The 15,154-nt window shown below is 42.3% G+C and overlaps 1 protein-coding gene across 1 annotated transcript; it reads left to right on the forward strand.

Moving 5' to 3' along the window:
* Positions 1-794: 794 nt before the first annotated feature.
* On the forward strand, positions 795-12,263 carry LOC115151394 (zinc finger protein 135-like). The gene is made up of 3 exons (XM_029695300.1): positions 795-827; positions 1,156-1,167; positions 11,037-12,263. The coding sequence occupies exons 1-3, from the start codon at positions 795-797 to the stop codon at positions 12,261-12,263; spliced, it is 1,272 nt and encodes a 423-aa protein (XP_029551160.1).
* The last annotated feature ends 2,891 nt before the right edge of the window (positions 12,264-15,154 follow it).

The following is a 15,154-nucleotide window of genomic DNA, read 5'->3' on the forward strand; positions in this document are numbered from 1 at the left end:
AACACATTATATTGATAATTGCCTAAAATGTATGTCAAACAATTCCCTGAAAAAAATCTAACCTACATATCTAATATATCATTTTCACTAACTCACCTTCAGAAAGCTCCATTAGGACGGATTCATCGAGGATCTTTTAGCTGTTCTGGGCGGATAACTCTTCTGGCTGTTGGCCTGATGTTGCGCTTTAGCCTTTCGTACTCTAACGAGAGATATATTATGCAATGAGTTTACAGAGCTGGGGGTGCCGTTTTTTCGGGCGATATCCTGTATGCATAAAAGAGTCATATAATGTACTCCCGAATGTCTAGAGACCCAAAAACCACAGGCGGGTGTCTCGACATTTCCGGTCTGTCGATATTGCATTTATGCTTCATAGCACAGCTTTGGGGTGTCCGTTGTAAATATATATCCCGGGGTGGGGGACCTTCAGTATATGCGCTGATTAGAAAATAACATATGTTTTAAACCCTTAAGAGGTCGTCTAGACAAGATATCTTATGCCTGGGCTTTTTCACTTTTTAGCCCCCACATGCTTGTGTGTGAGATAAATATCTATTTGAAAGGCTTTTGTGATAATAAAATTGAAAGTGCCTAGCCCAATTGAAGAGACGCCCCCAATCCTAAACAGACTTATACACTTTTTCTGGTTTCAAAAGCCACCCATGCAGAGACACACCCCCCTTTTTGTTTTGAAACACACACACACACAATTACCCTCCCTCACACGCACACACCCCCAGCGCACGCACATGTCGTTCCGGAATCCTTTTTTCTCAGGGCCCTGCCGGGGGATGGCTCGAAAATTCATAGTCCCTACGTTAAAGGTGAGATACAGCTTTAAAAACATTATTTAATTCATAATATTTACTACAGACCTTTTTAAACATGCAATAATCATTTAAAATGTTTTACTGTACAATATTTTAACATGCATTCATGTTTTTTTATGTATAAACAACGTTTGAAGAAATGACAGATTCCCGTTCGTTAAGGGGTTGCTTTAAAAACATTCATTTAATTTGTAATATTTAGTACAGACCTTTGAATAATTAATACATAACATTTTTTTTTTATGTTCCTTTCTTACGGATAACAGGCCCGTCTATAGGGTTGTCACTGAACCCCACCCGCTGTCTGTGTCCAATTCCCCAGCGTCAAGACTCGGTAAGTTTTCACTCCAGGGATAGATCCTACGTCTGGCCTGTAGACACTTGCCCGTGTGTCTTAAGGATAGAAGCGGCCATCAACGTTATTTACATTTACATTTTAGTCATTTAGCAGACGCTCTTATCCAGAGCGACTTACAGTAGTGAATGCATATACACTGCTCAAAAAAATAAAGGGAACACTTAACCTCTACGGGCTAGGGGGCAGCATTGAGAATTTTGGAAAAAATATGTGCCCATTTTAACTGCCTCCTACACCAACTCAGAAGCTAGAATATGCATATTATTGTTCAGGTTTGGATAGAAAACACCCTAAAGTTTCTAAAACTGTTTGAATGGTGTCTGAGTATAACAGAACTCCTATGGCAGGCATAAACCTGAGAAGGGTTCATGCAGGAAGTACCCTGTCTGACAAGGTGCTTCTGTTTATTGAAGAGTCAGGATCTTAGCTGTAACGTGACAATTGCTAGGGCTCCAATAGGCTCTCAGAACCCGGGAAAAACCTGAACGATGACGAGGCAGCCTCAGGCTGAAACACAGAATCCCCTTTTCCAAGTGTCGCATCAGAGGACAATAGAATTAGGCGCGTGCGCGATTCGACCCCGTCGAGTATTTTCCTTCGGCTGTTTAGCTAATTGCAGATTCCCGGTCGGAATATTATCGCTTTTCTACGAGATAAATTGCATAAAAATTGATTTTAAACAGCGGTTGACATGCTTCAAAGTACGGTAATGGAATATTTAGAATTTTTTTGTCACGTTCTGCGCCATGCGCACGACCGTGATTTAGCATTCTGATAGTGTCTAGAACGCACGAACAAAACGCCGCTGTTTGGATATAACGATGGATTATTTGGGACTAAACCTACATTTATTATTGAAGTAGAAGTCCTGGGAGTGCATTCTGACGAAGAACAGGAAAGGTAAGACCATTTTTCTTATAGGAAATGTGGTTTTGGTGAAGGCTAAACTTGCCGGGTGTCTAAATAGCTAGCCCGTGATGGCTGGGCTATGTACTTAGAATATTGCAAAATGTGCTTCATCCGAAAAGCTATTTTAAAATCGGACATATCGAGTGCATAGAGGAGTAATGTATCTATAATTCTTAAAATAATTGTTATGCTTTTTGTGAACGTTTATCGTGAGTAATTTAGCAAATTGTTAGTAAATTCCCCGGAAGTTTGCGGGGGGTATGCTTTTTCTGAACGTCACATGCTAATGTAAAAAGCTGCTTTTTGATATAAATATGAACTTGATTGAACAGACATGCATGTATTGTATAACATAATGTCCTAGGTGTGTCATCTGATGAAGATCATAAAAGGTTAGTGCTGCATTTAGCTGTGGTTTGGGTTTTTGTGACATTATATGCTAGCTTGAAAAATGGGTGTCTGATTATTTCTGGCTGGGCACTCTCCTGACATAATCTAATGTTTTGCTTTCGTTGTAAAGCCTTTTTGAAATCGGACAGTGTGGTTAGATTAACGAGAGTCTTGTCTTTAAATAGCTGTAAAATAGTCATATGTTTGAGAAATTGAAGTAATAGCATTTCTAAGGTATTTGAATATCGCGCCACGGGATTACACTGGCTGTTGAGTAGGTGGGACGCAAGCGTCCAACCTAGCCCATAGAGGTTAATGACAGTATCCATTTGAGTGTTGTCAAAAAAGCTACGATTTTTTTGAATTACAGCTGTAACGACCCTTTGGGAAGAATTAAACTTGGTTAAGGTTCTCTAGTGTCCGTGAGTTATTTACTCTGAAAAATTACAACCTAACACTATAATTAGTGTTCCTTGAAGGAGGGAAACGAGGTACAACACCTGTTTGGCCCCACTCCTTCCTGGGTCGGTGAAGAGCGGTTTTTAATTTAAGGAATAAATCCGAGCCTCACGCTCATCACCTGTAGAAGACGGGGCTTCCAGCGAGGCGTGGATTTAATAGTATGTTGTACCTAGTTTCCCTCCTTCAGGGAACAGTAGTTATAGTCATAACGTTACGCTTGTCATATGATGAACTTCAACTTAAATACTGGATCTTGCTGTCGGACAGTTTTTTGTATTCTGAAATGCACTCGAACTACGTATAATTTAGTGGTTCCTTATGTTACGCTGGGAAAACAGTTTTGGTGGGCACAGAAATACAAAATAATTTCAGAGTTGGCTAAATTCAATGGTTTTTAACTGAGAGTCATCTTGTAATCCAAGATGGCGTAGCAGTAAGACGTGTTTGTTGTAAATGGTTTTTTTTTGTATATATTGCACTATATTTCAATCTCTTTTTCCATTTTTAAATTAAATATACCTTCCGGCAACCCGCCTCACCCAATGTGATACGGATCTGCTATTTTTTTAGACCTTATAGCTAGAACCTCCATCAGTAGCTAGCCATCAGGAGCTAATTAGCTACCAGCTGTTTAGTCATTGTTAGCCACTTAGCCACTGCTAGCGGCCTTTACCTTTTCAGCTCAGGCACCAGCCATTTTAGCCTGGATAATACCTGCCAGTCTGCACAGCGCGATATCAACCCTGAGCATATCGGACTGTTTTTCTCCACTACATCACCGTATTCGTGCCGTAAGCTCTGGACCATTACACCAGATAATCTTAGCTAGCTAGCTGCTACCGAGTGGCCCAGCCTCGAAGCTAGCCTTGAGCCAGGCCCATCTCCCGGCCTGCTCAGTGGACCCTATGATCACTCGGCTACACAGCTGATGCCTCCCAGACTTCACTAAGACGACTAGAAGTCACTACATCACCGGATTCCTGCCGTAAACTCTGGACCTTTGCTCCAGATTGGCTATAGTGGCTATTTCCCTTATCCCGAAGCTAGCACCAGTTTGCCTCGAGCCAGGCACATCTCTCGGCTAGCGTAGTAATGACGACCTATCGGCTTCCCTGGTTCATATTGCTGTTCACTGGACCCTATGATCACTTGGCTACATAGCTGATGCCTGCTGGACTGTTCATAAACACAGGTCTCCATTTTGTTTATTTTGTTTATCTGTCGGCCCCAGCCTCGAACTCAGGCCCTGTGTGTAGTTAACTGACCCACTCTGCCCATTCATCGCCATTTTACCTGTTGTTGTTGTCTTAGCTGATTAACTGTTGTCTGACCTGTTGTTGTCTTAGCTAGCTCTCCCAATCAACACCTGTGATTGCTTTTTGCCTCGCTTTATGTCTCTCTGATGTGAATATGCCTTGTATACTGTTTAGGGTAGTTATCATTGTTTTATTTTACTGCGGAGCCCCTAGTCCCACTCAACATGCCTCAGAGAACTCTTTTGTCCCACCTCCCACACATGCGGTGACCTCAGCTAGCATAACTGGTGCCTCCTCTCTTAGCGTCACTCAATGCCTAGGTTTACCTCCACTGTACTCGCACCCTACTAAACCCTGTCTGTACATTATGCCATGAATCTATCCTACCACGCCCAGAAATCTGCTCCTTTTATTCTCTGTTCACAATGCACTAGACGACCAGTTCTGATAGCCGTTAGCCGTACCCTCATCCTACTCTGTTCCTCGGGTGATGTAGAGGTTAACCCAGGCCCTGTGTGTCCCCAGGCGCTCTCAATTGTTGACTTCTGTAACCGTAAAAGCCTTGGTTTCATGCATGTTAACATTAGAATCCTCCTCCCTAAGTTTGTTTTACTCACTGCTTTAGCACACTCCGCCAACCATGATGTTCTTGCCGTGTCCGAATCCTGGCTTTGGAAGGCCAACAAAAAATCTGAAATTTCCATCCCCATCTACAACATTTTCCGTCAAGATAGAACTGCCAAAGGGGGAGGCGTTGCAATCTACTGCAGAGATAGCTTGCAAAGTTCTATCATACTTTCCAGGTCTATACCCAAACAGTTCGAGCTTATAATTTAAAAAATTAATCTCTCCAGAAATAAGTCTCTCACTGTCGCCGCCTGTTACAGACCCCCCTCAGCTCCCAACAGTGCCCTGGACACCATATGTGAATTGATTGCCCCCCCATCTATCTTCAGAGTTTGTTCTGTTAGGTGACGTAAACTGGGATATGCTTAACCTCTCTAGGGGGTGTGGGACGCTACCGTCCCACATGGCCAACATCCAGTGAAATTGCAGAGCGCCAAATTCAAAAACAGAAATACTCATTCTAAAAATTCATAAAACATACAAGTGTTATACATCGGTTTAAAGATTAACTACTTGTTAATCCAACCACGTTGTCAGATATCAAAAAGGCTTTACGGCGAAAGCATACCATGCGATTATCTGAGAACAGCGCCCAGCAGACAAATCATTACAAACCGTTACCAGCCAAGTAGAGGAGTTACACAAGTCAGAAATAGCGATAAAATTAATCACTTACTTTTGATGATCTTCATATCGTTGCAACTCACAAGACTCCCATTTACTCAATAAATGTTTGTTTTGTTCGATAAAGTCTCTTTATATCCAAAAACCTTTTGTTCACTCATTTTGTTCAGTAATCCACAGGCTCAAAGGCAATCCCAACAGCCAGCCAAAAAATCAGATAAGTATCAGTAAAGTTCATAGAAACATGTCAAACTATGTTTATAATCAATCCTCAGGTTGTTTTTAGACTGAATAATAGATAACATTTCAACCGGACAATAACGTTGTCAATATAAAAGGTAAACAAGAAAGGCGCACTCTGGGTCTCGCGCATGAAAAAAATCTCTGTGACACTGAATGGTCTACTCATTCAGAGTGGTCTTACACTCTCATTTTTCAGAATACAAGCCTGAAACTATTTCTAAAGACTGTTGATATCTAGTGGAAGCCATAGGAAGTGCAATTTGAGTCCTAAGTCAATGGAATCTGTATAGGCAGTCTATGGGAAAACTACAAAAATAAACAAATCCCACTTCCTGGATGGATTTTTCTCAGGTTTTCATGTGTCATATCAGTTCTGTTATACTCACAATCATTATTTTAACAGTTTTGGAAACTTTAGTGTTTTTTATCCAAATCTACCATGTTTACTTTGGGCATGCTTTTCATCCGGAGGTGTAAATAGTGCCCCCTACCGTAGTGAGGTTAACACCCCGGCCGTCCTACAATCCAAGCTAGATGCCCTCAATCTCACACAAATTATCAAGGAAACCACCAAATTCAACCCCTAAATCTGTAAACATGGGCACCCTCATAGATATTATCCTGACCAACGTGCCCTCCAAATACACCTCTGCTGTTTTCAATCAGGATCTCAGCGATCACTGCCTCATTGCCTGCATCCGTTATGGGTCCGCGGTCAAACGACCACCCCACATTACTGTCAAACACTCCCTAAAACACTTCTGCAAGCAGGCCTTTCTAATCGACCTGGCCCAGGTCTCCTGGAAGGATATTGACCTCATCCCGTCAGTAAGGGATGCCTGGTTATTTAATTGTAATTTCCTCACCACCTTTATATAAGCATGCCCCTTAAAAAATGTAGAACTAAGAACAGATATTGCCCTTGGTTCACTCCAGACCTGACTACCCTTGACCAGCACAAAAACACAGAATAGTCTCCGCGATATGCAACTTTTCAGAGAAGTCAGGAACCAATACACACAGTCAGTTAGGAAAGCAACGGCTAGCTTTTTCAAACAGAAATTTGCATCCCGTAGCTCTAACTCCAAAAAGTTTTGGGACACTGTAAAGTCCATGGAGAATAAGAGCACCTCATCCCAGCTGCCCACTGCACTGAGGCTAGGAAACACTGTCACCACCGATAACTCCACGATTATCGAGAATTTCAATAAGCATTTCTCTACGGCTGGCCATGCTTTCTTCCTGGGTACCCCAACCCCGGCCAACAGCTCCCCACCCACCGCAGCTACTTCGCCAAGCCTCCCCAGCTTCTCCTTCACCCAAATCCAGATAACTGATGTTCTGAAAGACTTGCAAAATCTGGACCCCTACAAATCAGCTGGGCTAGACAATCTGGACCCTCTCTTTCTAAAATGATCCGCCGCCATTGTTGCAACCCATATTACTGGTCTGTTCAACCTCTCTTTCATATCATCCGAGATCCCTAAAGATTGGAACGCTTCCGCAGTCATCCCCCTCTTCAAACGGGGTGACACTCCAGACCCAAACTGTTACAGACCTATATCCATCCTGCCCTGCCTTTCTAAAGTCTTCGAAAGCCAAGTTTACTAACAGATCACTGGCCATTTCGAATCCCACCGTACCTTCTCCGCTGTGCAATCCGGTTTCCAAGCTGGTCACGGGTGCACCTCAGCCACGCTCAAGGTACTAAATGATATCATAACCGCCATCGATAGACAGTACTGTGCAGCCGTCTTCATCGACCTGGCCAAGGCTTTCGACTCTGTCAATCACCGTATTCTTATCGGCAGACTCAACAGCCGATCAATCAACAACCGATCGCTGCCCACACCCGCACGACTAGCATCACTACTCTGGACGGTTCTGACTTAGAATATGTGGACAACTATAAATGCATAGGAGTCTGGTTTGACAATAAACTCTCCTTCCAGACTAATATTAAGCATCTCCAATCCAAAATTAAATCTAGAACCGGCTTCCTATTTCGCAACAAAACCTCCTTCACTCACGCTGCCAAACATACCCTCGTAAAACTGACTATCCTACCGATCCTTAACTTCGGCGATGTCATTTACAAAATAGCCTCCAACACTCTACTCAGCAGACTGGATGCAGTCTATCACAGTGCCATCCGTTTTGTCACTAAAGCCCCATATACCACCCACCAGTGCGACCTGTATGCTCTTGTCGGCTGGCCCTCGCTACATATTCGTCGCCAAACCCACTGGCTCCAGGTCATCTATAAGTCTTTGATAGGTAAAGCTCCGCCTTAACTTTGCTCACTGGTCACCATAGCAACACCCACCCATAGCACACGCTCCAGGAGGTATATCTCACTGGTCATCCCCAAAGCCAACACCTCCTTTGGCCGCCTTTCCTTCCAGTTCTCTGCTGCCAATGACTGGAACGAATTGCAAAAATCGCTAAAGTTGGAGACATATATCTCGCTCACTAACTTTAAGCATCAGCTGTCTGAGCAGCTTACCGATCGCTGCAGCTGTAAATAGCCCATCCAACTGCCTACCTCATCCCCATGTTTTTATTAACTTTTTTTGCTCTTTTGCACAACAGTATTTCTACTTGCACATCATCATCTGCACATCTATCTCCAGTGTTAAATTGGAATTACTTCGCTACTGTGGCCTATTTATTGCCTTACCTCCGTACTCCATTTGCACACACTGTATATAGATTTTTCTTTTGTGTTATTGATTGTACTTTTGTTTATCCCACTGCTTTGCTTTATCTTGGCCAGGTTGCAGTTGTTCTCAACTAGCCTACCTGGTTAAATAAAAGTGAAATCATTATTTAAAAAAAAAATTGGAGCTTTTTTGACAACACTCAAATGGATACTGTCATTAACCTCTGGGCTAGGTTGGACGCTTGCGTCCCACCTACTCAACAGCCAGTGTAATCCCGTGGCGCGATATTCAAATACCTTAGAAATGCTATTACTTCAATTTCTCAAACATATGACTATTTTACACCATTTTATAGACAAGACTCTCGTTAATCTAACCACACTGTCCGATTTCAAAAAGGCTTTACAACGAAAGCAAAACATTAGATTATGTCAGCAGAGTACCCAGCCAGAAATAATCAGACACCCATTTTTCAAGCTAGCATATAATGTCACATAAACCCAAACCACAGCTAAAAATGCAGCACTAACCTTTGATGATCTTCATCAGATGACAATCCTAGGACATTATGTTATACAATACATGCATGTTTTGTTCAATCAAGTTCATATTTATATAAAAAAACAGCTTTTTACATTAGCATGTTACTAGCATTCCCACCGAACACTTCCGGTGAATTTACTAAATTACTCACGATAAACGTTCACAAAAAACATAACAATTATTTTAAGAATCATAGATACAGAACTCCTTTATGCACTCGCTATGTCCGATTTTTTAAAATAGCTTTTCAGTGGAAGCACATTTTGCAATATTCTAAGTAGATAGCCCGGCCATCACAGGCTAGCTATTTTGACACCCACCAAGTGTGGTACTCACCAAACTCTGATTTACTATTAGAAAAGTTTTATTACCTTTGCTGTTCTTCGTCAGAATGCACTCCCAGGACTTCTACTTCAATAACAAATGTTGGTTTGGTTCAAAATAATCCATAGTTATATCCAAATAGCGGCGTTTTGTTCGTGCGTTCAAGACACTATCCGAAGGGTAAAGAAGGGTGACGCGCCCGACGCGTTTCGTAACAAAACATTTCAAAATGTTCCATTACCGTACTTCGAAGCATGTCAAACGCTGTTTAAAATCTATTTTTATGCGATTTGTATCGTAAAAAAGTGATAATATTCTGACCGGGAGTCGTTGTTTTCGTTCAAAGAGAGAGAAAGTAAACATGGTGTCGGCTCGTGCACGCGCCTCCAGTCTCATTGTCCTCAGATCGACCACTATCCAAATGCGCTGTTTTTCAGCCATGGCCTGCAAAGCCACGATTCATCGTTCTGGCGCCTTCTGAGAGCCTATGGGAGCGTTAGAAAATGTCACGTTATGCCAGAGATCCCCTGTTTTGGTTAGAGATGATCAAGAAGGCCAAGAAATAGTCAGAGAGAGCGCTTCCTGTTTGGAATCTTCTCAGGTTTTGGCCTGCCAAATGAGTTCTGTGATACTCACAGACACCATTCAAACAGTTTTAGAAACTTTAGGGTGTTTTCTATCCAAATCAAACAATTAAATGCATATTCTAGTTACTGGGCAGGAGTAGTAACCAGATTAAATCGGGTACGTTTTTTTATCTGGCCGTGCAAATACTGCCCCCTATCCCCAAAAGGTTAATGCAGTTCTTCAATAATTACACATAATACTTGAGTTACAGTCACATGTTCAGCTATCATCAGCTGATCCAGGAAATCATTTTCTGAATGACAGTCACATGACAAACATCACGACATGCAACAACAACCAAAGTGCTTCTTCATTCATTACTCTGGTAAAGACAGTTATGCCGTGCTCCATGTTGGATCCAACATCCTTAACAAATGTATGTTTATAATGTGTTATTGTCTGGTTGATTTACTGTAGGGTCTCGTTAGTCTGTTTGGACACAGAGATACTTAGCTCATAATGTGTAGAGAACTGTTCCTTGATGGATAGGCTATTGTACAACACACAGAGCTATTTTCCTATTTTTGTTGTTTGGTGAAGTTATGGGTCCTACAGTAGGTCTATGTTGTTGTTAGGTGAAGTTATGGGCCAATTTGGCAAACAGTGTACAAACCGTCATTGTCAGGCTGATGAAAAAGCCAAAGAGCATTTTACTGGTTGAAGTGTTTTTTAAGTACAAAGCGGTTGATTTGGGACAATAACACAAACATTATATTAAGCAGGACATTCAAATGAGCCTTACAATTATAATCCAAAGTAGTGTGAAATGCACTCATAAGCAACCTGGAAATGGAGGTTACTCCCCTGAGCAAAAATCTTTTCTCACCAGCAAACACAGAAAGGGGCTACAATCTTAGATGTTACTACTAATGTGAAAACAAGACAAAATATGACAAAATATATTGTTGCTCATTTTAAGACAAATGTCAAACAATCATTACATTCATTACAGACGTCAATTGTTGTACAACATCAACATCATGGCTATGCTGTTGGCATCACCTTTTACAGTGGATTTCTGCTGTTGTGGGCCTTTAACCATCTGTATGACTTTGTTGTTCACACAGGAGAGAGACGTGACTATCTTGGATCCTCTGGGGAGCCTCAACAACCTCATGATGCTGACGAGGCAGAGAAGAGTCTCTCTAGATCAGAACTCCTCAAGAAACACCAGCAGAGACCCACAGGGAAGATAATTCACCGCTCTGACTGTGGGAAGAGATTCACCTCATCAGCAGGCATTAAAATTCATCAGAGAAGCCACACAGTAGAGAAACCTTATTGCTGTACTCAATGTGGGAAGAGTTTTGATAAATCTAGCCATCTGAAGATGCACCAAAGAACACACACAGGAGAGAAACCTTATAGCTGTGATCAATGTGGGAAGAGTTTTACTCAGCTAAGCCACCTGATTTCACACCAGAGAATACACACAGCAGAAAAACCTTATAGCTGTGGTCAATGTGGGAAGAGTTTTGGTCAATCTGGCAATCTTACAGTGCACCAGAGAATACACACAGGAGAGAAACCTTATAGCTGTGGTCAATGTGGGAAGAGTTTTACAACATCTGGCTCTCTGACAATACACCAGAGAACACACACAGGAGAGAAACCTTATATCTGTGGTCAATGTGGGAAGAGTTTTACTACATCTGGCTCTCTGACTCTACACCAGAGAACACACACAGGAGAGAAACCTTATAGCTGTGGTCAATGTGGGAAGAGTTTTACAACATCTGGCTCTCTGACTCTACACCAGAGAACACACACAGGAGAGAAACCTTATAGCTGTGGTCAATGTGGGAAGAGTTTTACAACATCTGGCTATCTGACTATACACCAGAGAACACACACAGGAGAGAAACCTTATAGCTGTGGTCAATGTGGGAAGAGTTTTACAACATCTGGCTATCTGACTATACACCAGAGAACACACACAGGAGAGAAACCTTATAGCTGTGGTCAATGTGGGAAGAGTTTTACAACATCTGGCTCTCTGACTCTACACCAGAGAACACACACAGGAGAGAAACCTTATAGCTGTGGTCAATGTGGGAAGAGTTTTACAACATCTGGCTATCTGACTCTACACCAGAGAACACACACAGGAGAGAAATCTTATAGCTGTGGTCAATGTGGGAAGAGTTTTACTCAGTCAAGCCATCTGATATCACACCAGAGAACACACACAGGAGAGAAACCTTATAGATGTGGTCAATGTGGGAAGAGTTTTGCTGCATCTGCCTCTCTGACTCTACACCAGAGAATACACACAGGAGAGAAACCTTATAGCTGTGTTCAATGTGGGATGAGTTTTGGTCGATCTGACCATCTGGTATCACACCAGAGAACACACACAGGAGAGAAACCTTATAGCCTTATAGCTGTGAACATTCTCCGATAAGACATCTGATCAAACACCAGAAAATACATGAAGGGGTTGTTTCACGATATCAATGATATATCACAATGTAGAATGTTTTAACATTGTAGTAGGAATATTTTAATAGTGTCACAATGTAGAACCCTAAACGTTTGTCCCCTGTTCAATTGATTTCAGCATGATATGGATATCAGCCTCATAGAAAAATACAAGCTCTGAAATGAAAGAGTACTATTTATGATATTTAACAAAAAAGAGTTGTGTTACACTTACCATGTTGGTGACGCAGTTGAATCAATATGTATCTGGCTGTTTTCTACAAATTGTCCTCTAACCAGGGATGTACACATTATTCCCAGATTCCGTGTGGTTTTTGAGCTGTTAGTTTTAACAGGATGTGCAACCTCATCTCCCTCCTCTCGCACAATTGATTACAACATGATATCGATGAGTTATGACAAATAAGTGTTGTGTTCCTTTGTTTAGGGACCCCTAAATTTAAATGCATCACTCCAAAATGTAGCTGACTGTCTTCTGCAGGTTGTCCTCTAACCAGTGAGGTAAAAGATATCTCCATTTCCATGTGTTTTTTGTTTTGTTGTGTTAGTTTCAAGAGCAGGTTCAACCTGATTTCCCCCCAAATGGATATAAGATTTGTGTTTTGTGTTTAGCTAGTGCGTTGCTATGGATCTTTATTTATTTTGACTGCATGTTTTTCTGTATTGGAGATGAGTTTTGTTTGGAAATAGAAAAAGTATATATTTGTCTTAAGGGGGAAGGTGTTACAGGCTTTAGTTTTTCCATTTATGTTTTGAGGTTGGACGTTAGCACGTCTAGCTCGTTAGCCCGTCTAGCTCGTTAGCCCGTCTAGCTCGTTAGCACGTAGGACGCACTGATTGGTGTCACCTCGTTAGTCAGTATGTGTTACACCTGTGCTGGCTTGTCCATCTCGTTAGTGGGAAGGTGTTTCACCTGAGCTGGTCCAGGTTCTATTTAAGAGTGTCTGGCCCAGTGCTCCAGTTGTCTTGATACATGTGGAGAGTCAACACCTTTCAGGTTTGCTTCCTGTCTTTAAGTTTGTTGTGGGTTTTTCTTTTGTTTGTCTCTTTTAGGCAGATTTAGTGGGTCTCATGGTGGGTGTCTTTTAGGTCCCAGTTGTTGTTACTAGTCAACTTTCAGTAGACACTGTGAGAGCAAAAAAAAACTGTGAGAGTGTAACAGTGTAGGTTCCGTCCCTCTCTTCGCCCCAACCCGGGCTCGAACCAGGGACCCTTGCACACATCAACAACTGACACCCACCGAAGCATCGTTACCCATCGCGCCACAAGAGCCACGGCCCTTGCCACGCAAGGGGAAACCCTACTTCAAGTCTCAGAGCGAGTGACGTCACCGATTGAAACACTATTAGCGCGCACCACCGCTAACTAACTAGCCATTTCACATCGGTTACAAGAGCAAAATTGCAAGATTATGTTATAATACTTTTATTGCATCAAATGGTTGTTTTATGCAACAGAATAGAGGGTTCTTAGAACTATTGTGTCTGTGTTCTACTGAGGATGGGCCTCTGGGAGAAAACACTGACAGGAGATTTACAATGTCTTTTGGGTGATAAAACCTAAAGAGACAACATTCCAGAGCATGAGATAATGTTTCTGTTCTATATGGTACCAGGGAGAGATGACCCCACAGGGCCAGACCCTGGTCTCTACATAAAGAGTACTGTTTTTACTGCAGGTACTGTCTGCTGAGAATTATAAGTATCTTGCATTCAAATCTTAACCTTGTGATCCATTCTATATATCTGTTGTTGGTCATGTAGGTTAAAAGGGGTGTATCTTGGCTGTAAAAGACCTTTGTACTTTTGTCTCGGGGCTCTCAATGAATCATCTGGGGGTGATTTGTCGACCAGCCATCATTATCGTAGAGCACTCAATTGATTCACTTTAAATGTGTGCGTTGTATTGACCTGCTCCCTTATTATTAAGTGATTAAAGATTTAGTTTAAGATTAACTCTGACTTGTGTGATCAGTTTGTCTCCTCATTTGATATTAAGGAAATTAACAACCACATTTGGGGATGTGAATCTTGACTTGGTGACCGCTCCTGATGACCTGGGTAAATGGTGCTCCAGGGATCCCTCTAACTTGGGATCTCAGGGAGACCACACTTCAGGAACGGAGGAGATGGACCCACATTTGATCTGAGAGGCAGCGAGCCGAGTGGATACCACATCTCGAACGTAGTTTAAAAACAAAGAGGTGAGCGAAACACGCAAAGTGGAGTTTTTAGAAAATCCTCGTATGCTCTGAGTGTGTATTCCTGTGTGGAGGTGTAAACAGGGCCCAGTCAGGAGGCTCTGAGTGTGTATTCCTGTATTGAGGTGTAAACAGGGCCCAGTCAGTAGGCTCTGAGTGTGTATTCCTGTGTGGAGGTGTAAACGGCCCAGTCAGGAGGCTCTGAGTGTGTATTCCTGTGTGAGGGGGGGGGGGGGGCACCTTGGAGGCGTAAACAGGGCCGAGTCAGTGGAGGATGATCTGAGAGTCAGTCGACTCAGACACCTATCATTGGTTGGTTGCGGGCGACCTAGAGCTGTCCTGACACTGAATTGATCACAGTGGGGATTGGTCTGTAGGGGTGAGGGGCCAGGGGCCAGGGTGACTGTGGGTTCTGTGTGAAACACGGTACCTGGTTAAACTCTATTGGAAGAAGAACCTCATTCTGAAAAGTGTCTGTGTGACCCTCAGAAGTGGTGAATTACAATTATTTTAAATGTGATGGCCAGGTATGCCCTGGGTTTAAATATCTTGAATCTTTGGGAACTAGATGACAATTTTAATGTTAAAACATCCGGAATCTGCCCTGTTTACGCCTCCCAATACCTTCTTCTTGATCCCAATTGCATTGTGTC

Source organism: Salmo trutta, chromosome 17 (genome assembly GCF_901001165.1).
Source record: "Salmo trutta chromosome 17, fSalTru1.1, whole genome shotgun sequence".
Classification (NCBI taxonomy): Eukaryota; Metazoa; Chordata; class Actinopteri; order Salmoniformes; family Salmonidae; genus Salmo; species Salmo trutta.